This window comes from Humulus lupulus, chromosome 7, assembly GCF_963169125.1.
Source record: "Humulus lupulus chromosome 7, drHumLupu1.1, whole genome shotgun sequence".
NCBI lineage: Eukaryota > Viridiplantae > Streptophyta > Magnoliopsida > Rosales > Cannabaceae > Humulus > Humulus lupulus.
Window position 1 is genome coordinate 89,963,480 of NC_084799.1, and position 26,376 is coordinate 89,989,855.

Here is a 26,376-nt window from a genome sequence, read left to right on the forward strand (position 1 = left end):
TCTTCTTCACCACTACGGCAAGGGGACTGTCAGATCTGTGTTATGGGAGAATTAAACCAAATCACGATTATAAGGCACTATGATTGCAGAGGCTAAGCGTACGGAGGGGAAGAGGCTTGACATCGAGAGGGGAAAAGGTGGGGCATAGGGTGACATATCTAGGCTCATGGTTGAATTCGATGGCTAGATCTGAAGGTTTTGACGGATGTACGATGGTGAAGCTTGCAGATGGCGTCGTGGGTCGAAATATTTGGTAGAAGACTATTTTAATTATGGGTTTAGTAGAAATATTGATGTGTATGTTTGAAATGTCTCTGTGTATGATGGGGTTTCTAGGTTTGGTAACAAACTCTGCATGTGCGATTGCTTCATTTTGACAATGGACTTAGGTTATGTACACATGCATTGATTAAATCTATATTTTTACTCTGATTTGGATTAGATCGTATGGGCGTGTTATTTTTTTATAAAATTTATTTTGTTTGTTTGTTTTTTCTTGGATTTGATCCAGCATATGGGTAAGTGTTTTTTTTTCTTTTCAGTTTTAATAGTTTTGATTTTATTTTTACTCAAAAATACTTTTGATTTTATTTTATCTTTTGGTTTATATTTTAGTATTGATTTTATTTATTTATTTTCACATTTAGATTTTTGTTTTTGTTTAAAATCTGTTTTTAAATTTATTTATTTGATTTAAATTTTGAAATTAATTTATACGATTTTAACATTTAAATACTCAATGTAAATGATTTTTTTTATAAAAATTATGAGATGGACTAATCATAATACGACATGTGTACACACAATCAACACTTAAAAGTTCTGTTAGGGTGTACTAATGTTTATACATGAAACTTGGCATTGGGTACTTTTACTACAAAAATAATTAGGTACTAAATCACAATAAATCGTAAACATTGGGTACCTTTGCCGCCTTTTCCCCTTAACTTAATAATAAAATGGAGAAATTTATATATATACCAGTAAAAGTTAAGAAAAAATTACATTTTTACAGTTGCACAGAGTTTTTTTTTTTTTTTTTGTTCAAAGTTTTGTTTTGTATTTGTTTTTGTTTTTTTTTTCCAGTTTTATGACTTGTTCAGTTCGCCGAAGAAGACGCCAGGCACTGGGAGAGGAGAAAGGACCTGGGGTTGTGCAAAGGCTTAGGTCAGCTCGGGTGCTGGTGGATTTGTGCCTGCGAGTGGTCGAATGATGATGGAATTGCGACTGGGAGGCGCAGATTGGGGCTCGTGAATCGCAGGTGTGCTCAGAGCTTGGGATGGGGCTCGCGCCTGGGTGCTTGGGGATCTCGCGACATGAAGCCAAGATGGGGAGAGGCGAGGGGTCCTGGGCTTGCATAGAGGGTTGGGTCGACTCAGGTGTTGGTGGAATCACGCTTCTGAGTGGTCGAACGACGCTACTATATCGCACGTGGGTGACGGAGCTTGGAGCTTGGACAGGGCTTGCGAATCACAGGGGTGCTCGGAGCTTGGGATGAGGTTCAACTGGGCTCGAATTTGGGGCTTGAGTGAGGATGAGGCTAAGGGTTTTGGGTTCACGGTTGGTGGGGCAGTGAGGGTTGGGTGCAAGTTTTAGATTTTTTACTACAACATTAACTAATATGGGTTGCATTGTATTGTTGTAGGGTTGTTGTTTTTATGTAGTTTTAGATTTATGTATGGTTGTTTTCACATTGGTTTTTAGTTGCTTTAAGTTTATATAGATATATTGTTGTTTAATTGTCTAATTGTTGTTTAGTTGCATTGTGTTGTTGTGGGGTTGTTGTTTTTATGTAGTTTTAGATTTATGCATAGTTGTTTTCACATTGGTTTTTAGTTGCTTTAAGTTTATATATAGTTATTGTGGTGATGTCCAATTGTTGTTTAGTTGTTTAAGATATATTTTGATTTTTAAAAAATAAAGCATGTTAGTATATAATGGGTTGACTTCTAGTTGTTGTCCACATGGCGCGGACCCACATAGATCCTAGGGAGGGCGAACGTCTCGGGTGAAAAACAAAATATATAAAATATTTATAAAATATATATATGTATTTTAATTAATAAATGTATATAGTATTAATTGAAGCTAGTACATTACAATTAAGACTTTGGCATAATTGTTAAACTTATTTTTATAAATCATAAAGACAAGGGTTCTAATCACAGGAAAAGCCTTTTTTTTTTTAAAATTTAAAAGTGAATTTTTTTTGTTAATATTTCATTATATTGTGTATATTTTTTTTTATTATTTAGTATCAATTTAAATGATTTGATATTATGGATTAGCACAATAAAATGAGTTAAAAATTAATTATTTTTTGTTAAGATTTCATTCGTATTGTGTGTAATTTTTATTATTTAGTATTGATTTAAATGATTTGATATTCAATATTAATATATGTCATAATTAAAGTTTGTCTCAATTTCTTAATATTTTTTTTGCTTATTATATTATAGGTTTATACTTTTTTAGACCATGTGTTTTGCCTCATTACTTGTTTGGACCATGTGTTTTGACAAATTATTTTTTGGACCCTGTGTTTTGTAAAATGGTTCAAATAGGCCCCTAAACCTCATTTTGATGAATAAAAAATTGAGTATAACAACACAGTTCTTAGGCAGAATGACTGTATTTTTGTTCTGAGTTGTTAGTTTGATGAATTATTTGTGATTTTAGTTCAAAAAAGTTTGATCAAAATCAAGTTTAGGGGTCTATTTGAACTATTTTAGAAAATACAGGGTTCAAAAAGTAATTTTTTAAAATATATGGTTCAAACAGGTAATGAGACAAAACACATAGTCTAAAAATGTATAAGCCCTTATATTATTTCAAACAAAAAAATTGCCCTCCTAAAGTTGAATTCTCGATCCACCACTGGTTGTCAAATTATTGTTTTTAAGTTGTTTCAATTGTATTTTTGTAAATATAAAACTTTAAAATTCGTATTTTTGAAAGAAAAAAAATCATGGACAGTACAAAAGTAAAAAAAAATACAAAAAAAAAAAGTATATTTTTGATAAAAGCCCAATAAAATGAGTATTTATCAATATTTCCCTCAGAATCATATGTTTTCAACACATGAGTTTCCTAATGAAAATGGGCTTGCATGACAAGACCCCACGAATACCTGTAATGAATTAAGCCAGGGCCCGGGGCCAAGGCCACACTCCAAAACACACGTGCCCTCCCAAAATACACGTGCAAGGTCTGATTCGCTCCAAATTAGGGTTTTGGGAAGTGAGGTATATTACTTGAGCTAATTTCTTAAAGTTTCAACCCTCCGCCTTCTTCTTCTTCGAAGCAGGAAAAACCCTAATTTACAGGAATGGGTAGGATAAACGAGATTTATTCTTAAATTTTCTAACTTATATAACTCGTTCACTATCAATTTGACTAATTTCTCGTTTCCCCGTTCTGATTTTTTATGATTGTTAAAGCGAGGATTAAGGTTCACGAACTTAGGAACAAGAATAAGGCCGATTTGCAGAGCCAGTTGAAAGATCTGAAAGCTGAGCTCGCTCTTCTCCGGGTTGCTAAGGTCACTGGCGGTGCCCCTAACAAGCTCTCCAAGATGTAACATTTCGTTCTCGTCCTTTTTACTTTCAAATGTGTGTGTATGCAAATATAGATGTAGATAATTCACTCCTATTACGCGTTTGAATATTTTCCCGTGTGGGATGCAGAAAGGTGGTGAGGCTTTCGATAGCACAGGTTTTGACTGTGATTTCGCAGAAGCAAAAGTCAGCTTTAAGAGAAGCATACAAGAATAAGAGGTTTTTGCCGCTCGATCTGCGTACAAAGAAGACCAGGGCTATCAGGAGGCGTCTCACCAAGCACCAGGTGTGATTTTCTTCAGCTGTTAATGAAACCCATTTTGTCAGCATTTAATTGTTTTTTTACAATAAACGCAATATAGTAGAAAAGTTTAATGTAGAAATCGTTTTAGAACTTAAAATAGTTAATGTATGTAGTTTATGTACATTCACGATTTTGGTTGGGTTGTTCTAAGTATAATTATTCTTGCACCATGCCAATTTTGTTTTTCTTCAAATTGGAAGAATTATCTTGATGCATAACTACAGAGTTGTTTTTTTTTTTTCATTTCTTTGTTTGATTATAGAAAGCTTTCATTATGTTGACTGATTTATGTCGTCTGGTCACAGTTGGGGTAAAAATTTGGGCATGTGTATAAAAAAAATAACTTTTTTCGTTAATTTTCGTAAATTAGTAATTGAAGTTATTAGCATGCTTTACTAGGTCTACTGCTACTGGTAAATTCTAGCTCAGCTTTGTTGATTGTAGACTTGGAGTTGGAAACCCTATATTTTCTCTCTTGTGAATTTGTGAAGGGTGTTTGAAAAAAAATATGAAAGAATAATAAATCTGTCTGTTATCTGAATCATTGCACTGGATTCACCAGTAGTTTAAGATTCATGTTTGTTTAATCATGCACGACACTTGCGGCCACTTGAGTTATTGAGCTCAAAGGAGGGTTTGAATTTATTAAGGATAGGATTATTTGTTGTCCCTAGCATACATAAAAAACAGTCACTCTGATGTGCATCAGTTTAAACCCAAGAATTATAACTTGTGAAGTCACTGTTATAGATATTTAAGTTGATTAGTTAAGCCCTAGGCATTGCTCTCATAAAGTTGGTATTTCGATTACTCTTGTGGACGAAGCTTATTTTCATTCCTTCTAAAAGATTTTAATCATTGATGAAAGATCTAGATTCATATTTACTTTCTCATACCGAGATAATCTATTGAGAGTTCGGGGGACTTATTGACTTCAATACAGAAAACAAAAAAAGAATCTGTCTATTTGACTAGCATTTTTCAATCCAAATCTAAATTAGAGAACTACTGTTTGATCTTATAGTCACCAACATTACAAGTGGCCTAATGACATTTATTTTTGTAAATTTATACTAATCTTGTGCACTTTGTTGTGGTTTAACGTTTCTTGTTTAATGCAGGTATCATTGAAGACAGAAAGAGAGAAGAAGAGAGAAATCTACTTTCCTATGAGGAAGTACGCTATTAAGGTGTAATGTTGGATCTCCTTGGGAATTGATTAACATGTTATCATCCATTCCTAGGATATACTTTTAAAATGTTTTTAGCTGCTTTTCAAATTTAATCATCGGAGACAGTATCCCAATTGAGTTTTGGTTTATCCTTTGTTCGGTCATATCCCTGTACTACTACTTTAATTATTGGTTTTGGTCTCGATAAGTTTTTGTGTTAATTTAGGGAGCTAGTATGTTCGTCCTCCTTTGAAAGCGTATCTAGGTCATCGGCAAGTTAATTTGATCAAACTCAATTTGTCCAAACGGCATAATTGAATTAATAATTGTTTTGATATTTATTTTCTTTTCCTTGACAAAAATAAAATGATGTAATCTTAAACATCTTAGAGTAACATTGTACTCTTCAGTCTCACTTGCAAAGATCCGGGTGTATACAAGTAAGTCATTACTTAAATTGGCTGATAACAATTACAAAACCGTATTTTTGTTAACAACTTTATAAATGTCATTGTCAATATTACCCAATCCAAACGACCCTTAGTGGCATATTCTTATTATCAACATATTTTTAGTTATTTAATATGTATATAAGAAATTTTAACTTATAGTTTACTATGATAATTCAATATGAATGAGGGGGTAAAAATTGTTCAAATAGGAAAGAAGTCGAAGAAAATAATTTGTCAAGTACCTCTTATGCATATAATAAATCACTTATACATTTAATTAAATATATTGGAAAATTATAAGGTAGGGGCAAGATATATGTGTGTCAAAATCATCGTTCAAAAAGTTAGTTACATGTGTGATTGTGTTTTTTATAAATGTGTAAAACTGACTTTTTGAACCCTTATTTTTATACCGTAAATTATTCGAAATTTCATGAAAACTGATGAAATGTCTGCTATAACTACAATATACACTGTTATATATATATATATAAATTGGTTATAAATTCTCCACGTGCTGAAAAACAACGACACCCTTACCGATAGGATCAAAACCCATGCCCCATGCCAGCATTGCCCTATATATTATATAGATTTGTAATTTTATTTTACTTATATATTATTAAATAATTAGTATATTGCAAGGAATATGAATGCTCATCAAAAAAATTTCTAATGTTATTTTATTTAATAAGTTTTGAATATATATATTTGTAAGAGTAATTTGTAGTGAACTCTAAAAAAGTTGGGTTTGTAACTGTTCACGACGTTTTCCGTCAACTAAACACAAGTTCAATTAAGCAAAATGAATAACTTAGAAGAGAAAAGAAGAACATAAATTTTTTACGTGGTTCAGTAATTAAATCTACCTAGTCCATGAGTCACTTTTATTAAGATAATCTGCGTTAAAGTCTGAAGGCAATTTCACAGAGTTTGAGTACAAAATTTGTGCATGAAAATTACAAGTGAACAATCTCAAGTATTTATAGACTGGGTTCAGATTCTCTTCCCACGATTTTAGGGAAGTTACATAACAATATATATTTGAATTTGAAATATATTGAATCCCTAAAGAATCAGTTTGATTAGGCTAATACACAAACCAATTCCATAAATATAGGCTTTAATTACTCAAATGTAACCGCCTGACATCTTTAAAGATACGCTTTCGAGCCTACCACCATGATCTTAGAGCTGACACCTGGAATGTTGCCCGAGCCAACAGCTACCAGCCTTCCGAGGTCAGCCTCTTGCCACGGTCTGAACCTTTCGAGCTGACCCTCCATTTTCGAGCCAAAATGGTTAAGTGAAAGCAGCAATGATACTACATACATTCAAGCTCAATTTGATTAGGGGTGTACACGGTTTGGTTTGGTGCGGTTTAGAAGAATTTTTAAACCAAACCGCTCATGCGGTTTTTTCAAAATGAAAAACCAAACCAAACAATAAATAAACGGTTTGGTGCAGTTTGGTTTGGTTTTAACCATATAACCAAATTATTAAAATTTAAAACTTTTTTATTATAAAATAATTAACTAAATAATTGTATTTAAATAATAATAATTTTAGCCTTACTTTTAAGACCATAAAAGTCTACAAGAAGTTTATTGTCTTTGTTGTTGTAAGTTTATGTATTTTGAATCATTTTATAGAAGTGAGAAAAAGAAATATTTACTATCTAAACAATGTGGGACTTTACATTTCTTTTTTTAGTTTTAAAAACTTGTGCATATATTAAATACTACTAAAAACATATCATAAACAATTAAATTATTTGGCTTGGATGGTTTGGTAGACTTTATATTAACTTAAGTGTAGGGGTTCAAACTTTTGAACTACCATTTCTAAAAATTATTTTTTTAGAAAAAATCATGCTCCGGTCCGGTCCGATTTAATTGGTTTTAAAAAATTAGAAACTATAACCAAACCATTAAAGTTGAGCAGTCCGGTTAAACCAAACCATCGAAAAATGGTTTCATTGGTTACGCTTTTTGGCGGTTTGGTTCCAAACCGCGGTTTGCAGTTTATATGAACACCCCTAAATTTGATTATTTCCCGAGCCTACATTTCGAGATAATTTAATGGTCTCGAAATTTGGGGTATAACATTTTTCCCCCTCAAAAGTGTCTGGTTGAACCCTAAGAAAAGAACTTTTGAACTTCTCCATTCGGGGAACATGCCCACCTACCACACGCGAGTTGGTATACATGTCGACTTGCGAATGGTTAATCATAGTACTCGAGTACTATCCTTACTGCCCATGTCCTTTCATATGCCTCATTACAACCATTTTTCGAGATTAATTTTGATCCATTGGATCAATGGTAAATACAATTTAAGAGCTCTGATTCATCAAAGATTTAATATTTTTCCTATATAAACTCTCTCACCATCATCTTCTCTTCTTCATTCAAAACTTTGCATGTTTCTCTTCCAAAAAAGAAAAAACCAGTCCCCGTTCCATTTTCCGATTACCCCATTTTCATCGACGAATTTCAAAGGATCTCTTTTACAAGTTACTCCAATCTTCATTCCAGTTTCATCATCAGCTTCCTTCGTGTAAGTCTCCACAACTTTTCCTCTGTTTTGGTCTAAAAATTCACCATCAGCATTTTTTTTACAGTTCTTGATAGTATTGATAAAAAAGGTGTTTTGATATGATTTTCATGAAGAATTTCCCATAAAAATGGTCTCTTTTTTGGTATTAGGCCATAGGATGTAAGTTTCGTGTAGTCCGAGAAATAGGGTATTAGAATTGGGGTTTCCTTTTTTCTCTCTCACGCAAACCGATAAAAACCCCCTTTTTGGGTAACTGCCCATTTTTCCCTAGAAAATTGGGCAAAAAAGAAATTAATCATCTACTATCGGTAGGTTCACCTCGTTATTTCGAGCCTATCTTGGCTGGAATTTTGAGATAGAACGTTCCAATTATTCTCATTTTTAAGCGAATGACCCTCACCTTTTTCTTTATTGTTAGATGTCGCAGTACTCTTTAGAGAAGAATTGGTGGGGGTCCTCCAATCACACCATACCTTAACAAGCTCCATCTCCCCGAGCTAAATCCCCATTCACTCACAACCAGAGACTCATATGATAGTACGAAAAGCGTAAAGAGTGTTAAGACTTGAGCGCCCATTATCGACGTCAGATCACTGAGATCCAAGAGGGAAAAAGGAAAAGGCTTTGATTTGTAGTTTATCTCGAGCTCAACTCTATCCCCCAAGCCTTGCCCTTAGACTGACCCTTATCAGTTTCAATAGCTTTTCACCCCCGCAAGATTTCCTTTGAACTAATGGAAAGCTCTTTGAGCCAACCCTCTTAGTCTTCCTCCGAGCCTGCTCCCCCCTAAAGTATCCTCTCTCCCAACCACCAAATTTGAATTCTCTGAGGTCGACTTTTACGAAAGCTTGGTCAAAACTATGATGCAGGTTTCTGATATACTGTCTTCCCATGGCCTCCAAATTAAAAAAAAGAAAAAAAGATGTGTGTCGAGCTCCATACATTGAAGAGAGGAGTAGTTACGCGCCAAGCGAGCACAAGCCTGATCGTGCAACCAAGCTCGCAGCATTGAGTCGTGAGCGTATGAGAAAAAATTATTTTAAGAAGTTTACCAACTGGGTCGGTATTGCTCCATTCCAGCTCCAGACTAACTCATACTGAGTTTTGGCAGCACTAAAGTCGCTATACTTTGAGATGTAGTGGCAGGAGTCATCACCATATGAGATCTTGTATCTCTTTTGCTTGAAAAATAACCCATCTCGGAAGCGAGATGGAGATGAGTTTTATTATCTCTCGAGCTATCCCAAGGAAAGGAAGCTCTTCGAAGACATTCCCAACCACCCCCCCAAATTAAAAAAAAATATTGTTTTGGACTCATGGCCTCGACCTGTCCAAGTTCTATTCTTTCCAAAGACTTTGTAAGTACTCCTTGTAGTTTTTGGACTTTATTTTTTCTCAATCTTTAGATTAGGAATTCATTTTCTTACACTTTAATGCAGAAAACTTTGAACGCCCCGAACCTACCTCCGAGATGGTAGGTAGGCGAGCTGAGATGGACAATCTCCCTTATGGCAAGCGCTCGTTGAACTATCTACTTCACGAGGAGAAGCTTTGCCTTTGTGGTATGCTCTATGTAGGCGAGACCACTGGCAATGACGTCATCATACAATTCACCACCTAGGAAGAAATTCCTGTTCCAAATTCTTCCAAACCCGCTCATAAGAAGCGAATAGTAGGTTCGGGGTTGTCCCTTTCTATCACCTCCTCCCCAGCTGAGCAGTGCGACTCAGGGAATGAAGCTCAGGACCAAAGGAGGTAAAGTTATTTTGAATCAATTGGGATGGTCTCCCACTCTTCTTGCACGGGAACCCAATATTTTGATATCTTTAAATAACCTCGAGAATAACTTTATGACTTGTGATGCATGTCGTTAACCGTACCAAACTTAACGATTATTTATATTTAGATTTTACCAACTACTTTAGTATAGCGGTAAAGTATGAGTCGAACCCACAAGGACTATTACTCCATTTATTATTCAAAAAAAGTTAAAAAAAAGGATTTTGATTATCTAAAATAAAATCACAAGCAAACTTTGCAAGATTGAATTTAACGATTGTAAAAGATAGTTAAAAAATAATTTACTATCGCTAAACATTCATACCATTAATTAACAAAGTCCAATGATTCATTTCATCATAAATTAACAATCGTAGAAAACACAAAAGCAGTAATTACCCCAATCTCTCACATGAAAATTAATCAAAGGCAAGCGCTATTGACTAATTCTTTCCACTAAATAACCTAGTAAAAGCATTAAAATTGATAGAGATAGATTGTTCTAGGTAACAAGCTAACAAGCGTAACTTATTCAACCTAGGTCACATGTTTCATCACAATTAAAAACGATTTTGACATGATTAATAATTGTAAAGTTACCACAAACATTTAGAACCCTAGACTATTAGGTGAATAACAATTCTAAAATGGCATTCAATTAAAACTCAATCCTATTCAGCGGCTGTCCAAACAAGATAAAAGTAATAATCATAAACAATTATTGCAGAAACACACAAACAATTTAATTCCGTACCAAATTTGATGTGTGCCATGCGCCGTACCAAATTTAATTATATTTGTTCCTCGTTACTTACTAAATTATTAGTAAAGTTGTGGTAAGGGTCGAACCTGTTATGATTGGTTAAATACAAAAAGATAAGTGTTAAAATACAAGCAAAGTATAAACACTTAGTGAATTTCACATAGTGAAGATTTGAAATTTGGATTTCAATTGTAGGCACTTTAAAAAAAAATTTGGTAGCATTTGGAGCATTTTTAGGACCTTTGGAGGGGTCAAAAAACAGAGAGGGTGGCTATGCGCAGGGGTTTTTGAAACCCTAACAGGCGACGCATCACCTACTGGAGTCCGTACAAGTTACATAAATTGCTCTAAATGATATGTTTTACAAGTCTAATCCTATTGGTTAGACCTAATAACGGTGCCTGCTCTATATAAGGGTGAAAATAGAGTTTTGGAAGACTTGATCACTCTCTCCAATCTCTCTCTCTACACACACACACACTCTCCCTCTCTCTCTCTATAGCTCCAAGAATCTCAAGTTTTCTCCAAGAACTCATAAAGAAAATGCTTGACTTTGTGACTTTAAGGCTTGTTCAATCTCACTCCTCATTTCCTCCTAGAAAATGCCTCAAGCATCAATGGTGGCTAAGGAATAGAGTATTAGGACATCGTTAAGAAATGCGTATAAGCCTTGGATTTGTGGTTTTGCATTGTTTTAAGAATTTGCTCAAAGTTGTAAATCTACAAGGGTTTTGAAGGCTCATCAAAGTTGAAGAAGATCATTCACCAACTTGGGTTTACATAATCTTTCTCAATCTTTATTTAGTCTCTATCAATCCATTTTTTGTTTAGATTCCAAATCCCCCAACATTCTAATACTCTACTTTCTGAGATATCATATCATGGAAGAATCTAATTCCTTTTCGATATTGAAATTCATGACTCAAGACTTTGTAAGATTGGATAGGTTTGATGAGACTAACTATTGGAAAAACAATCAGAGTACAAAGGGGATAGGTGTGATGGGCCCATTGTATACAACAATAAAAATTTTCCATCACTCATATAAACAATTTATATGATTAAGAAAACATCGAGACAGAAACATTAACATACAATATTATAAGCATGCAACATATACATAAATATACAATATATTTATATATATATCATATAAACATATACATAAATATTCAAGAACATAAGTATTTACCTCTTGAAGCCTATCAAGTGTCATTGAGTCTTTTCGTATATAAATCGATCTTCATATCCAACGCTTTGAGTACTCAAACCACGATCTTCCAGAGTGTTCTCTACACCTCAAGATGTGTGTGGGCACATAGAGAACATGAGTTTGCAATTTAGGAATCAAAAGTATTTATCAACACATGAGAACTTGGATTATGGTCTGAGAAAGATTATAATAAATAAGAAGAAGATAACTTTTTTCTGACAAAAAATTCTGAAACCTATTATGAATTGTATCTGTATTGTATTGTCTATTTCCTCTTGTCTTTCTTCTTCTTATTATTCTATATCATATATATAGAGATTATTCTATTACTTTATTATTCCTAATAATAATAGTAATATCATAATGATGATAGGAATTTATTTAGGTAAATATCTAACTTACCAAATTTGAAAATATCTATTTTCAAAATATTTAACTAAAATCAATCTTCCACAAAATAAAGATATTTATCTTTTTAAGGAAAAGATGACAACTATATTTCAAAATTTAAATTCAAAATTCAAATTGATGATCATCATTATCATCATCTTTTAAAATTCAATAAATCAAAAACTAATTTTTGACTTACCAATTATTTTCTCCCACTCAAATGGAATAATTAATTTCAAAATTTTATTTATTTATTTATATATATGAATTTCGAATATCATATATTTAAATTAATAAACATATTTTCAAAAATTTAATAATTAATTCTAAATTAATTATTTAACCTCAATTATCACATAATTCTTCTCAAATTTTAAAATTACAGTTTTACCCTTGTATCAACTCTTACTTTGATATGGTGTTGATAGAGCCACCTTGGGGACCTATGGACCTATAATATCAAGCTCCATTAAATATCAGATTATTAAGCAAAACTCTTTGATTAAATAATCATATTTATTATTATCATGATTACTCAACTATAAATATGAGATTGAACTCTTGATAATTCTAGACATATATTTTCAAAGTACTTTATTAAAGAATAAAGTGTCCATTGATATAATCATTACATACAAAGTTAATCCTCTATTAATGGTTCATAATTAAAAAGGAATAAAATTATCGTTTTACCCTTTTAGCTATATCTTGTTCCTAGAGTACCATTGACTTTACTCGTGAAGGTTGTGTCACAACAAGTTTACGACGTGAGTGCCCATAACCTTTTCAGTTCAAAAAGTCAACCCAATAGGGAATCATTATTCAATCTATAAGAAGGTATAGATTCCATATCTATTAAACTATGTCCCCATCAATATATATCATTGAGTCCCCAAAATAATTGTTCTTAGCTTGATCATTCTGACAAACCTTAACGCATGAATCAAAGGATCAAATGACATTTAAATGAGTTCATAGCAACCTCATGATTAAGATCATCATGTATATGATCATCGTTTGATTAATACTATGAAACATTGTTTAAACAAGTATTAACAAACCACATCTGGTCCAGTTCTATATATCACTATATACAAAGTACCTTCACTAAAGTGTCATACTACATTAGTGACCCGGATCTAGGTCACTTGTATTCATAATACTAGCGAACCGTGCTAGAACTAATTAATCTAAAGATTCCATTACTTTATTTTACTGCGAGCTGTTTTAAGTTTATTATTTTAATCTCGATCCTCTCATACCAATATGAGATTAAGACCACATAGATAAACTTTGGAATTTTCTGATATTTACTTAATATTATCAACATAATATCAGACATAGTCTATATATATAATAATTCAATTATTTATTTCATTTCAAACATTTGTCAACTGCAATTGTTTTAAGGGCATTATTCCCAACACTAATTTTGTTCGTCGGCAAGACAAAATTAGATTCTTGGTCACTACTTTGAAGGTTTTCTACATCTTGGACAAAGACCTAAAAGCCTTGGGAAAGTCCAAGGAAGAAGATACTCAAGAAGTTGTCAAAGAAAGGAAGAAACGCGAAGAAGATGAATTGATATGTAGGTGTAAATATGGAATTTTTTCCTTGTGAATTCTATTCACAAGTGAAGCTCTATGTTACGAGACGTCCTGAAAGGGCATCACATGATGGTGAAGGAGTTGGGGTAAGAGAGTTACCCTCACTAGGCGAGGGACTTTGGCCACTCGCCGATCCAAACTTCACCCTCGCTATGCGAGGGCCCCTAGCTGGCCATCCTCGTGCGCCCCATTCCAGCAGGCATCAAGCCTCGTCCACACTCGGAGGAAGAGCGTCAGCCTCGCTATGCGAGGGACCCTCGCTATGCGAGGGTGAGGGCTATGTGGAGGTGTCCGTGCTCCTAGCCTCGCGACGCCGCACCTCGGAGGAAGAACATCAGCCTCGCTATGCGAGGGACCCTCGCTATGCGAGGGTGAGGGCTGCGTTGAGGTATCCGTGTTCCTAGCCTCGCGACGCTATGCTCGGAAGGAGGAGAGGCAGCCTCGCCATGCGAGGGACCCTCGCTATGCGAGGGTGAGGGGTGTGTTGAGGTACCCGTGCTCCTAGCCTCGTGTCTATGCGATCCGCATAGGCCGGCCCTGACCCTCGGCACCTCGACTTCTCAAGAGCCTCCTTGGCACAGGCATGGGATCACTTAGGGGAATCTTGTTGATAGGCCAAACGAACGTGGAGCATTTAACGGGAATTGATGAGGACCACCGAGTACGGAACACGTGCGCTGACACGGGGTGTACGGTTATGGAGAGAACAGAGGCACGACCCTATGATCTGCGTCTGAGGAGTAGTGGCGGTACGGACCTGTACGAAGAGTGGTGAGACCACTGGGACACCCTCGACCATGCGCCAGAGCCGACAGTACTATGTCCAAGGCCACGACTCTGACACCATCAGGGTAGACACCACTACGCCCTGAGCCACTACTTTATCAGAGTACCTATGTACGTCCCAGTGGTCTGGGACTCGTTTGTATCCTGGGCCAATAGAGCCTCCCCTATAAATAGGCTCCAACCCCTCAGGCTAAGGGGTTGGAAAACTGAATGTAAAAAATGAGACTTATGAAATATATGCTTCTGGTTCTCATGCTTGCCTGAGTTTTCTCCTGTTGTTTAGAGTTCTTTCCATCTAACTCATAGCTTCCTATAGGATAGAGATTGAAGTTTTCTAACCATCAATCGTTGACGAGTTCTTACCGTCAACAGTTTGGCGCCGTCTGTGGGAACGTAAGCACCAAGCTACTGTTCTGCCATTACTTCCGGCAAGGAAAAATGCCGAGACGTTCGAAGCGTCTCAAGGAGCCTCGAGAGGTGGAGGTCCACCTTACCGGAGTCCAGCTGAAGGCCTCCATGAAGGATCCATCTCCACCCCGAGACATAGACCCCCCAAGGGACCCTGAGGTTCACCAGAATGACAAGGAGGCCTCGTCTCCGGCCATCCCGCCCGGTGAGAATCCTCCAAGGACAACTACTGCACCACCCGGGAACGCCAACGAGTTCCCTCCTCCTAAACCACCGAAGGTACCGAACTCCGGCCGGCAAGACCCGGGCCCCTCAACGCACAGACGCGATAAACAACCCCAGGTCCATTCCGTGAGCTCAAGTTCTAAATCTCGTTTCTATGAAGAGGAGATTCGTGAACTGCACCGTAAAAACCAAAGACTGGAGACTACCCTGGAGAACATGCAGGAGGTGCTGAATGGCCTGTTGCAAGGTAAGTCGAACATGACCCTGCCCAAGAGGAAAGAGAAGGGTCGGGAAACCACTGTCCCAGTAGACGACGGAAGGACCGGACACTCCACCAGTAACACCCCCAGGGAAAAGCCACAAGAGCATCCTAGACCATCGAGGCCACCCCAGGAGCCAAAGCAAGGGAACAATGGTGGCTCTCGCAACGACGTCGAGGTCACCTCAAAGAGGATGCCCTCAGACCTACGAGAGGAGCTCAACAAGAAGAGGGCGAATAAGAGAACTACCCCTCCTACTGTCCCCCGGGACGGCAAAGGAAAGGAAGATGTCAACCCGTCCATGTTGAGGGACTCCCTGAAGAAGAGGAGGCAAGACCTCGATACGGAGAAGAAGAGCCTGCGGAGTAAGATTGTCACCGTGTCTGGAGGGCAGAGCCTTGAGGAAGAGTTCGACTATGAATCGCCTTTCACCAAAGAGATCCAAGCCATTCGACTCCCAGCCAACTTCAAGGAGCCTCATATGACCCCGTATGAAGGAAGCACCGACCCCAAGTACCATCTAGACGCATTCAATGACTTAATGAAGCTGCGGGGGATAAGTAGCGGGGCTAGATGCCACTGTTTCGCAGTCACGTTGAAAGGGCCCGCATACAAATGGTTTAAGAGACTTCGACCGGGGTCCGTCAGGTCTTGGCAACAATTTTCAGACGAATTTCTCCAGCAGCATCATGCCGTGCGTGATTATACAATGCCAGGGACTAGCCTAGCCAATGTAAAACAGGGCAAAAATGAGAGCCTAAAAAACTATATCCATAGGTTCAATATGGAAGCAGCCAAAGTGGGGAGCCTGACCCGCAGAGAGTTAAAAATGGCCATCACCGCCGGGGTGCTTCCGGGAAGCAAGTTGTGGGATAATATGCTCAAGAGGGAAGTCACAGATCTAGATGACTTCTACGAGAGAGCACAGAAGTATATTCGTGTAGAGGACGGTCACGCGAACTTAAAGGCGGGAATGGTCGAGTCCCATGCACAGCCCCCAACCAATGAAGGGTCGAATGGTGCGAAGAAGAAGAGGGCATACGAAGGATCGAGGGATGATCAACATAGAAAACCCAAGCGGGAAAGCGACCATAGGCAAACGGCTTATACTTTCTATACGGACCTGACGGATACAAGGGAGCATATCTACATCACCAACGAGAAGCGGGTTCCCTTCAAGAAGCCCCCAGCAATGAGGAAGGATCGGTCCCAGAGGGATCCCAATAGGTACTGCCAATACCACAAGGATATTGGTCACACCACAGCAGAATGTATCCACCTGAAAGAAGAAATTGAGGAACTCATCCGCAGGGGGCACCTAGGTCGGTATGTCAGGAAGGAAAGGCTGAAAACGGAGGACGAACCAGTGCTATCTAGGACGCATAGAGAAGCTCCAGAGATACAGGGGGAAGTGAGAACTATTTTCGGAGGTCCAGGGCTTGGGGGAGATTCCCGGAAAGGACGAGATCGGTATGCTAGAGAAGCCAGGCGAAGTCCACCACCCTGCATTATGAGCTTGGAGCAACGACCCCCAAAGAGCTTCAAGGGAGAAAATGACTCGATCACTTTCACCGAGGAGGACGCGCGGGGGGTACACTTCCCCCACAATGATCCGCTGGTGTTGACAGTTCAGTTGGTCAACCGGCGGGTGCATCGAGTCCTCGTAGACAATGGAAGTTCTGTGGACATCTTATATCGCCCCGCCCTGGAAAAGATGGGTTTGGGCATCAGGCACTTGAAGCCTTGTCAATCCTCCCTATACGGGTTCGCAGGGGACTCGATACAACCTCTAGGGGTGATCGAATTAGCACTCACTATGGGTAAACAACCCCGACAAACCACGATCATAGCAAACTTCGTCGTAGTAGATTGCGCCTCTGCTTTCAAGGCGGTATTGGGGAGACCATCCCTAAGAGAATTGAAAGCAATCACTTCAATATACCACCTCACCGTCAAGTTCCCAACTCCTGGTGGGGTAGCGAGTATGAAGGGAGAACAAAGAGAGGCAAGGGAGTGTTATAACACCTCCCTTCACAAGTCAGAGAAGCCATCAGAACCAACAGCGATGGTGATGCACGGAGGTACAGACCCATAGGGACAAGACCCCAGAATCACGAAAGGCCCAACCAGGTAAGACTAGCAATGAGACTCCCGCGCCTGGTACAAGTAGTAGCTATGCTTAGTTTGTTGCAGGTTATGCTATTTTAGTAGATAAGAATCAAAGAGGTTACCTAGATAACCTCCCAAGTAGATGTAAGCCTTTTACCTATCTATATATCGTTGTAATCCGACTACCATGAATGAAACTGTCTTCCACTTCGTGTGTAACTTACTTCTTTATGCGAATATCAACTAAAGTCCCCGCCGAGATAAATCTCACCAGGTACTTGGGGGGCAGGACGACAAAAGTAAACAAAAAAAAATTGTCTCTTATATTCACAAGGATTAGCTACCCTTATGAATATCAAGGGATTGGTTCAAAAGGATGACCCCCGACGAAAGGCCGACACCCCAAGAGGTGAGGCTGTAAGGAGGGAATCACCCAATAAGTCTAGACTGGCCATTAAGCCGGCTAGCCCAAAAAGGGTCTTACAAAGGACCCTTGGAAAAAATAAAATAGTACTATGTATAAGAACGAGAAGGACGCTTCTCGCAAAAAGTAACAAGCGCGCGCAAAGAATATAAAAGGACCCCAACAGCCCAACGGGTTAAAGTGTCCTTACAAGCATAACCAAGGTGCACCAGAAAGGTTATCTCCATCAAATAAATAATAAAAAAAATGTAATCCACGAACAACAGTGATAAGAGGGACTCATCAGAGCCCCTTAATCTTGACAAAAAAAAAAGAGAGAAGAAAGGGTACAAGGGATTACATAACAAAAGCATACATAGACAGAGTACAAGGGGATCTACGAATCTCCACCGTGATCTTTCCACTCAGAAATCTTCTCGACGGCATGGTCCCCGAAAGGAGATAGGTCAACGGTGGGGTTAGTCCTCCAAACAGCATGCAACGTTTTCCCGATTATGCGATCCTCCACGTTCACAAGCTCAGCCTCAAGCACAGCGATCCTCCCGTTCAGAGTTTGGATGGTAGCCTCCAACTGAATGTTGCTCTGAGAGGTTGAGGCAGCCCGGGCCAAGGCGGTATCCCTCTGGCATACCATCTCGGCCAGTTGGCTGGACAAGGCATCCTTCGCAGTCTGGGCCACCGAAAGGTTCCTCAGTGCCTCCTCAAGCTCGTGTTGCAACCGTTGAGCCGATGAAGAGTGGGAGGCAAGCAGCCGATGGTTCAAAATAGAGGCCTGATTGAGGACGAAGATATGAAACAAAGCCTTAGGGGTCAGATGATACACCATAAGTAATATAAAAGGTATTTATGTGGCTATCATAAATTAATAAACCAAATATCGCGACAGTTACCTGCAAGGAGGCTCGCATATAGGCATTCTCTAGCTCAGCCTCGGGAACATCGTGCAGCGTCCCCCATTCACCCTCAGGAAAGTTTCCCAAGTGATGGCTCATGGCTTCCCCATATTGGCTCGCCAGGGGATGATCTTCGGGAATAGAAACATGAGCTGAGCCGGGGGAGGCGCGAGTGCTTGTCGAGGCCCGTTTTGGCAAGGATGGGGACCGAGAAGGCCCTGACCCGTCCACAGTAGTGTGAGGAGCAGAAGAGTGCGGGGTCGCCTCCTGGGGTAAAGAGACGCCTGTGGATGCCCACCTGGAATGCCCCCTCGGGGGTGAAGGAACCCCATCAAAAGAGGGAATGACAAAATTCCTCCTAGGCATAGGGGGGCAAGGGGCAGGGGCGTCAAAGGCAAACTCACCGCCAGGTGCTAACGGCGACATCCGAGAGGTAGCACCGCCAGTATGACCGTCATCGGCTACACCCTTAGCAACAGAGTACAAGCAGGAGTAGTTCTCAGACACCACAGTCTCCTCAACATCCATATGGTCACCCGGGGAATAGACGTAATCCCTATCGGCTGCTTCATCGTAATTCCTTTCATCGTGACCATATACCCACGGACTCTCAAGTACGGGTGCCACTGGGGGTAAATCAACAGAGTCGGGTGATGCGGGGCGTGGATCCTCAGATTCAGGGGAAATGGAGCATAAGGTAACTTTCTGATCCGGGGTCAGCAGCCCACATAAGTGGAGATTGCTCTCCGTGAAAAGGGCGCTGGCTTGTTTGCGTTCCTTCGGCATAGCCAGGATTTGTATTACCCGGTCATGAGCTGCCCGTTTCAGATTAGGACCGACAACCCCTAAGAGACCTGCCATCGAACGAAAGGAAATTACCACAGTTACAAGAACTATAAAAAAAAGAGGTCGATTAATAAGAGAAATTTCCGGTATATGGGATCAAAGTGATGATAGCCTTACGTGGGGCATTGAAGTTAGAGTATCGGGTCTGCCCACTATAAGTATAGAAGTAGTCTGACTTCCAAGCCCCCCTATTGGAAATAGATCCCTCCAAGAGGGAACTCCCTTTAAGGGCCGCGGCTTTCTGGAGCTGGTAGAACCCGGGGGCTGATGTATTCTCCCTCAGGGTGAAGAAGTAATGAACCTCACTTATGGAAGGCCCCCTGGAGTACACCTGATGGTACAACACATACAAACAGCTGAGCATCACCCAGGAGTTGGGGGACAATTGTAGTGGCGCCAATTCAAAGTAGTCCAGCACTTTGATGAAGAAAGAGTGGAGTGGCAGAGCTCCACCAGATCGGATTATGGCATCGCTAAACGCCACGAATCCCTTTTGCGGTGCAGATGCGCGTTCCTTGCGCTCTGGTATAACAAACTTGAGGTTCAGGGGTAACTTATGGGCTTTCAGCATGTTGCCCAATTTCTTCAGGGTAACGGTAGACCTTCCAACTTCATCAGAAGTGTCCAAAACTCTCTTCGGCATCTCGGGTACCTGGACAAAGTAAGGCAATTTATGAGCAACCGACTTTCTAAGGGTCCTAGAAGATCCCCCACATGTCCTATGTCTACCAGCTTTTTGCTTAACCCTAGGGCGCAAGACAGGGGACAGGAGAGGGAACGCGGGCGGCACCATGGAAAGGAACTCCGGCTTAACCAATTCATGTCCACCTCCTTCAAAGGAGGAATCCACGTAATCGGGAGACTCGTCATGACAGAAGGAAAAGGGCTCGGGGGGCAAGTTTTCTTCTAGGCAAGCAATTTCGGAAAGGCAATCCTGGAGGGTGGATTGTAGCTGGGAAATGTAAGTCGCTTGCCGGGGGAAGAGATCAGAACCCGCGTCCCCGGGATGGGATTCTAGCTCCCTCTCTAGACAGTCCGCCTTATGTCTAAGGTAAGATAATCTCCTGAGGTAGAGCGCCCGCACACCCCCGCGGTTAGAAGGTTTACATGCGTCGACCTCCGATTCGGAGGAGGACAACTCAATAAATTCGACATTAGACGGACCTTCGGGACATCGCCTAGACGCCATGGACAAGCTAAGACTTGAGGGCGTGTGCGCATAAGGGCGACTCAATATCTACAACACGAGTGTGAGGGTATAAGAAAAGGGCCGGTGTATGGGTGCTGGAAAGGCTATGCGAAGAAAATGCTAAACTCTGAAGGTTGAATGTCATGCAACCATCAATCTTACTCTCGTATAATCAATGCAAAACGAAAGGGAGAAGAGATGAAAGAGACATACCTGCGGGGATACGAAACTGAGGGGACGCAAGGATAGACTTACAAAGGAGCAGGAGCAAGATCGTAGGAGCGAGGTAATGCCCAGCTTTGCCACGAAGCTAAAAAGAAAAAAAAAAAAATTTAAAACAAAAAAAAAGAAAAGAAAGAAGAATGGAAATAAAAGAAGGGATACCTCAAAAATGCTTCTATTGAGAATAGAACCTTGGAGCTCTTGGAAGAGGCTTAGAGGGAATACCACTAGGCTAAGCAAGTTTTTGTGTAGAGAAGTGGTTTCAAGCCTTGGAGTATTTATAGGGAAAGTCAATGCTCCCTAGCCCTTGGATCTATTTCCCTATAAATGGTGGAGATCAAGAGTATGGTAACCTTGGGATCCGCGATGGAGGATGATTGGTCCTTATGCAATCTTAGGATCTCTCATGGATGCCCTCAAGTGTTGGGTGACTTTTGTGTTTCTTTGGACGCTAAAAAAAAAACGAAACACAACCCCAAGCCTCACCTCATGCTTCTTCAAGAGGTGTTGGAAAAATTGCCAAGGAAAAATCCCCCAAGATTGGCCGTGCATATCAAACAAGAGAAGTGGAGAGAGTCTACAAACACACTTAAAAGTGCACTTATAGACTCGGGGGGAAGTGTAAATATGGAATTTTTTCCTTGTGAATTCTATTCACAAGTGAAGCTCTATGTTACGAGACGTCCTGAAAGGGCATCACATGATGGTGAAGGAGTTAGGGTAAGAGAGTCACCCTCACTAGGCGAGGGACTTTGGCCACTCGCCGATCCAAACTTCACCCTCGCTATGCGAGGGCCCCTAGCTGGCCATCCTCGTGCGCCCCATTCCAGCAGGCATCAAGCCTCGTCCACACTCGGAGGAAGAGCGTCAGCCTCGCTATGCGAGGGACCCTCGCTATGCGAGGGTGAGGGCTATGTGGAGGTGTCCGTGCTCCTAGCCTCGCGACGCCGCACCTCGGAGGAAGAACATCAGCCTCGCTATGCGAGGGACCCTCGCTATGCGAGGGTGAGGGCTGCGTTGAGGTATCCGTGTTCCTAGCCTCGCGACGCTATGCTCGGAAGGAGGAGAGGCAGCCTCGCCATGCGAGGGACCCTCGCTATGCGAGGGTGAGGGGTGTGTTGAGGTACCCGTGCTCCTAGCCTCGTGTCTATGCGATCCGCATAGGCCGGCCCTGACCCTCGGCACCTCGACTTCTCAAGAGCCTCCTTGGCACAGGCATGGGATCACTTAGGGGAATCTTGTTGATAGGCCAAACGAACGTGGAGCATTTAACGGGAATTGATGAGGACCACCGAGTACGGAACACGTGCGCTGACACGGGGTGTACGGTTATGGAGAGAACAGAGGCACGACCCTATGATCTGCGTCTGAGGAGTAGTGGCGATACGGACCTGTACGAAGAGTGGTGAGACCATTGGGACACCCTCGACCATGCGCCAGAGCCGACAGTACTATGTCCAAGGCCATGACTCTGACACCATCAGGGTAGACACCACTACGCCCTGAGCCACTACTTTATCAGAGTACCTATGTACGTCCCAGTGGTCTGGGACTCGTTTGTATCCTGGGCCAATAGAGCCTCCTCTATAAATAGGCTCCAACCCCTCAGGCTAAGGGGTTGGAAAACTGAATGTAAAAAATGAGACTTATGAAATATATGCTTCTGGTTCTCATGCTTGCCTGAGTTTTCTCCTGTTGTTTAGAGTTCTTTCCATCTAACTCATAGCTTCCTATAGGATAGAGATTGAAGTTTTCTAACCATCAATCGTTGACGAGTTCTTACCGTCAACAGTAGGGAGTCACATCCTCAATGCTCTTTCGGATAGACTCTATGATCTCTACACCAACACCAAGACCTCCAAGGAGATTTGTGATGCCTTGGAAAAGAAATACAAAGCGGAAGGTACAAAGAAATTCCTTATTACTCAATATATGGAATTTACATTTCATGATAATACACCCCTTCTCCCTCAAATTCATGGGTTGAAAATTGTTGTAAAGAAATTGTCTACACTCAATATTGTATTGCCAAATTTTTTTTTCTTGTTGGTGCCATTATAGTCAAGTTACCTCATTCTTGGAGAGGTTATAGGAAGAAAATTCTCCATAGGAATGAGGAGATTTGATTGGAGGAAATTCTCAAACACTTGAGAATTGAGGAGGAATCTTATTCTAGAGATTAGAATGAGGAGGAGTCTAATGGAGAGACTTCCAAGGCCAAAGCGGTGGATGACCCTCGTAACAAGGGCAAATGAATTGGTAAGAACAAGGGCAAGGGTCAAAAAACTCTTAGGGCTCAAGAAGAATGAGGGACAATACAAAAGTTCCAATGTTTTGTGTGTGGCAAGAATGGCCACTTTGCTAGGGTTTGTAGGTTAAAGAGGAACCAAAATAGTGAGACAAAAGTCAATTCAACCCAAGATGATCTAGTGGCAACACTAAACGAAGTTAATGACATTTATGGAAATGTGAGTGGGTGGTGGTATGATACTTGTGCCACCATTCATGTTACCTATGATAGAACTCTTTTCAAGATCTTTGAATCTTCAAAGGAAGGGCATGTGATACAAATGGGCAATGAGAAAAAGTCCAAGATTGAAGGCAAGGGAACCATTGATTTGTTCTTCACATCTGGCAATAAGGTTCTACTCAACAATGTGTTGTATGTACCATAAATGAATAGAAACCTTGTGAGTGGCAATTTGCTTGGCAAACTGGGAATCAAGGTAGTGATAGATTCTGACAAGCTTATTTTGTCCAAAGATAATATTTTTGTGGGAAAGGGATATGTTTGTGATGGCTTGTTCAAACTTTTTAATTCAATTGACAATGTGAGCAATAAAGTTTATTCTTCTTCTTGTTATATGCTTAACTCAAATTCTATTAATTTGAGGCATATTAGACTTGCACATATAGGATTTAGCACAATTAAAACGGCTATCAAATGTGGATTAATTGATTGTGATAATATTGAGCATGATAAATGTGAATTATGTGTTAAATCTAAAATGGTAAAGAAACATTTTCCAAGTGTTGAAATAAACTCTAAGGTTGTTAGATTTGAGATATAGTGACTTATGTGAACTCAATGGAATGTTGACTAGAGGAGGAAGTAGATATTTTATTACTTTCATTGATGATTGTTCTAGGTTCACATATGTACATTTTCTTAAGAATAAAGATGAAGCATTTGATGTATTTAAAGTTTATAAAGTAGAAGTTGAAAATCAACTTGAAAGGAAAATTAAAGTGCTTAGAAGTGATAGGAGTGGTGAATATTTTTTAAATGAATTTAACTTGTTTTGTGAAGAGCATGGAATAATTCATGAATGTACAACACCTTATACTCCATAGAAAAATGGTATAGCGGAAAGGAAAAATAGAACATTTATTGAGATGATTAATGCTATGGTATTACATCGTAAATTGAATTTTAGTTTGTGGGGTGAAGCCTTGCTATCCGCTTGTCATATTTTAAATCGTATTCCCATGAAGAAAAACAATATCTCTCCATATGAGTTATGGAAAAGTTTGTTATCTTAAAGTATGGGGCTGTCTTGCTTATTGCAAGAGCACCGATCCTAAAAGGACCAAGTTCGGTACAATGGCTATAAGATGTGCATTTGTGGGTTATCCCCAAAATAACAAAGCTTATAAATTATTAGACTTGGATTCTAATGTAATAATTGAATGAAGAGATGTTGAGTTCTTTGAGAACATGTCATGCGATGAGAATAAGTTAGAACCAACTCAAACTAGAGAGCCTCAAGAGGAGACTCCTAGAATAATTGGTGAGCAACCTCAATTTCCTAGAAGGAGCCAAATACTCAAAGATTTGGGATCAAGTGAGAAGTGTTCTCAACTAGAGACACTATACCTTGTTGAAGGTGATGGTGAGGAAGTTACTTGGAAACATCCAATAGTACTTCAAATAGAAGATGATCCCAAAACTTTCAAAGAAGCAATGTTCTCAAGGGACTCAACTTTTTGGAAGGAGGAAATTAATGATGAAATGGATTCAATTATGTCTAATTACACTTGGGAATTAGTTGAACTTTCAAAGGGGTCCAAAAAAATTGGGTGCAAATGAGTATTTAGAAAGAAATTCCATACCGATGGAACCATACAAAACTTCAAGGCTAGGTTTGTAGCCAAATGATTCAAACAAAGAGACAGAATAAATTACTTTGACACATATGCCCCGGTAGCAACAACTACTTCTATAAGATTGTTATTTGCCTTATGTTCACCAAATAGATGTCAAAATGACATTCCTAAATTGGGATCTCAAGGAGAAGGTCTTTATGGAACAACCGGAGGGTTTTGTTATTCAAGGAAATGAACATTGTACGCCCTGATTTTCCACGGGCTATTAGCGAGCTGAGATATGGCTTAATTATATCAGCCATGTGGATACCACATGGCCGGAGCTGCTGTCGTAAGGTCCTACCTCTTTAGCTTGAGGTAACCAAAGGTTTACCAAGATTATTTAAGGGCCGAGTCAGGAAAATAAAGACTGCGGGTCAAGAAGGCGTCCAGCTCGAGGCACGAGCTGGAGTTGGAAGCTGTGACCCTTTATAAAGTCAACCACGCAATGTAAACGTGCATATATCAGACATCACGTGTCTGATATATCCCTGAATTCTCGGACACGCCGCATGAACGTGCGTGTTTAGGCACCCACGACTGGGTTGGGCCGTGCGACCCATTATCCCCCTTACCTATTGATTAGACCACACTTCATTTGTCAGGTTTTAGGAATTAATCATGAATGTCACAGAAGTGACATGATGGGTCAGAAGGTCATGGGATGAACCCCCTTACCAACCCCCAAGTGCCCTCTCCTATAAATATGGAGACCCTGAGAGTTGCAAATGGTTGGATTCTATTATGTAACGAAATACCCTGTAAAGAATACCAGAAATATAGCAATAATATTGGCTGGTGGAGTAGAAGGATTTTAACCTTTGAACCACCTAAAAATGTATTTGTGTCATCAGTCCATTTTAAGATCATTCATCTGTTTCGGTTCATTATTTAGCACTAATCTCTTTCTCTTATTTTCTTAATTACCTGTTGGCGAAGAACCGCGTCAACAGTTTGGTGCTTTCATTGAGAGCTAGTTAGATTGGTGCTATCGCAAACATCCAACTATGGTGACCACTTGATCAAGACACGGTAACGAGGCGGAACAACATGATGGGCAGGAGGCCCATCA

The 26,376-nt window shown here is 39.8% G+C and overlaps 1 protein-coding gene across 1 annotated transcript; it reads left to right on the forward strand.

The window, feature by feature from the left end:
* The first annotated feature begins 3,174 nt into the window (after positions 1-3,174).
* On the forward strand, positions 3,175-5,241 carry LOC133788443 (large ribosomal subunit protein uL29-like). Its single transcript, XM_062225926.1, has 4 exons — positions 3,175-3,332; positions 3,441-3,576; positions 3,687-3,843; positions 4,983-5,241. The coding sequence occupies exons 1-4, from the start codon at positions 3,329-3,331 to the stop codon at positions 5,055-5,057; spliced, it is 372 nt and encodes a 123-aa protein (XP_062081910.1). The 5' UTR covers positions 3,175-3,328; the 3' UTR covers positions 5,058-5,241.
* Positions 5,242-26,376: the final 21,135 nt, after the last annotated feature.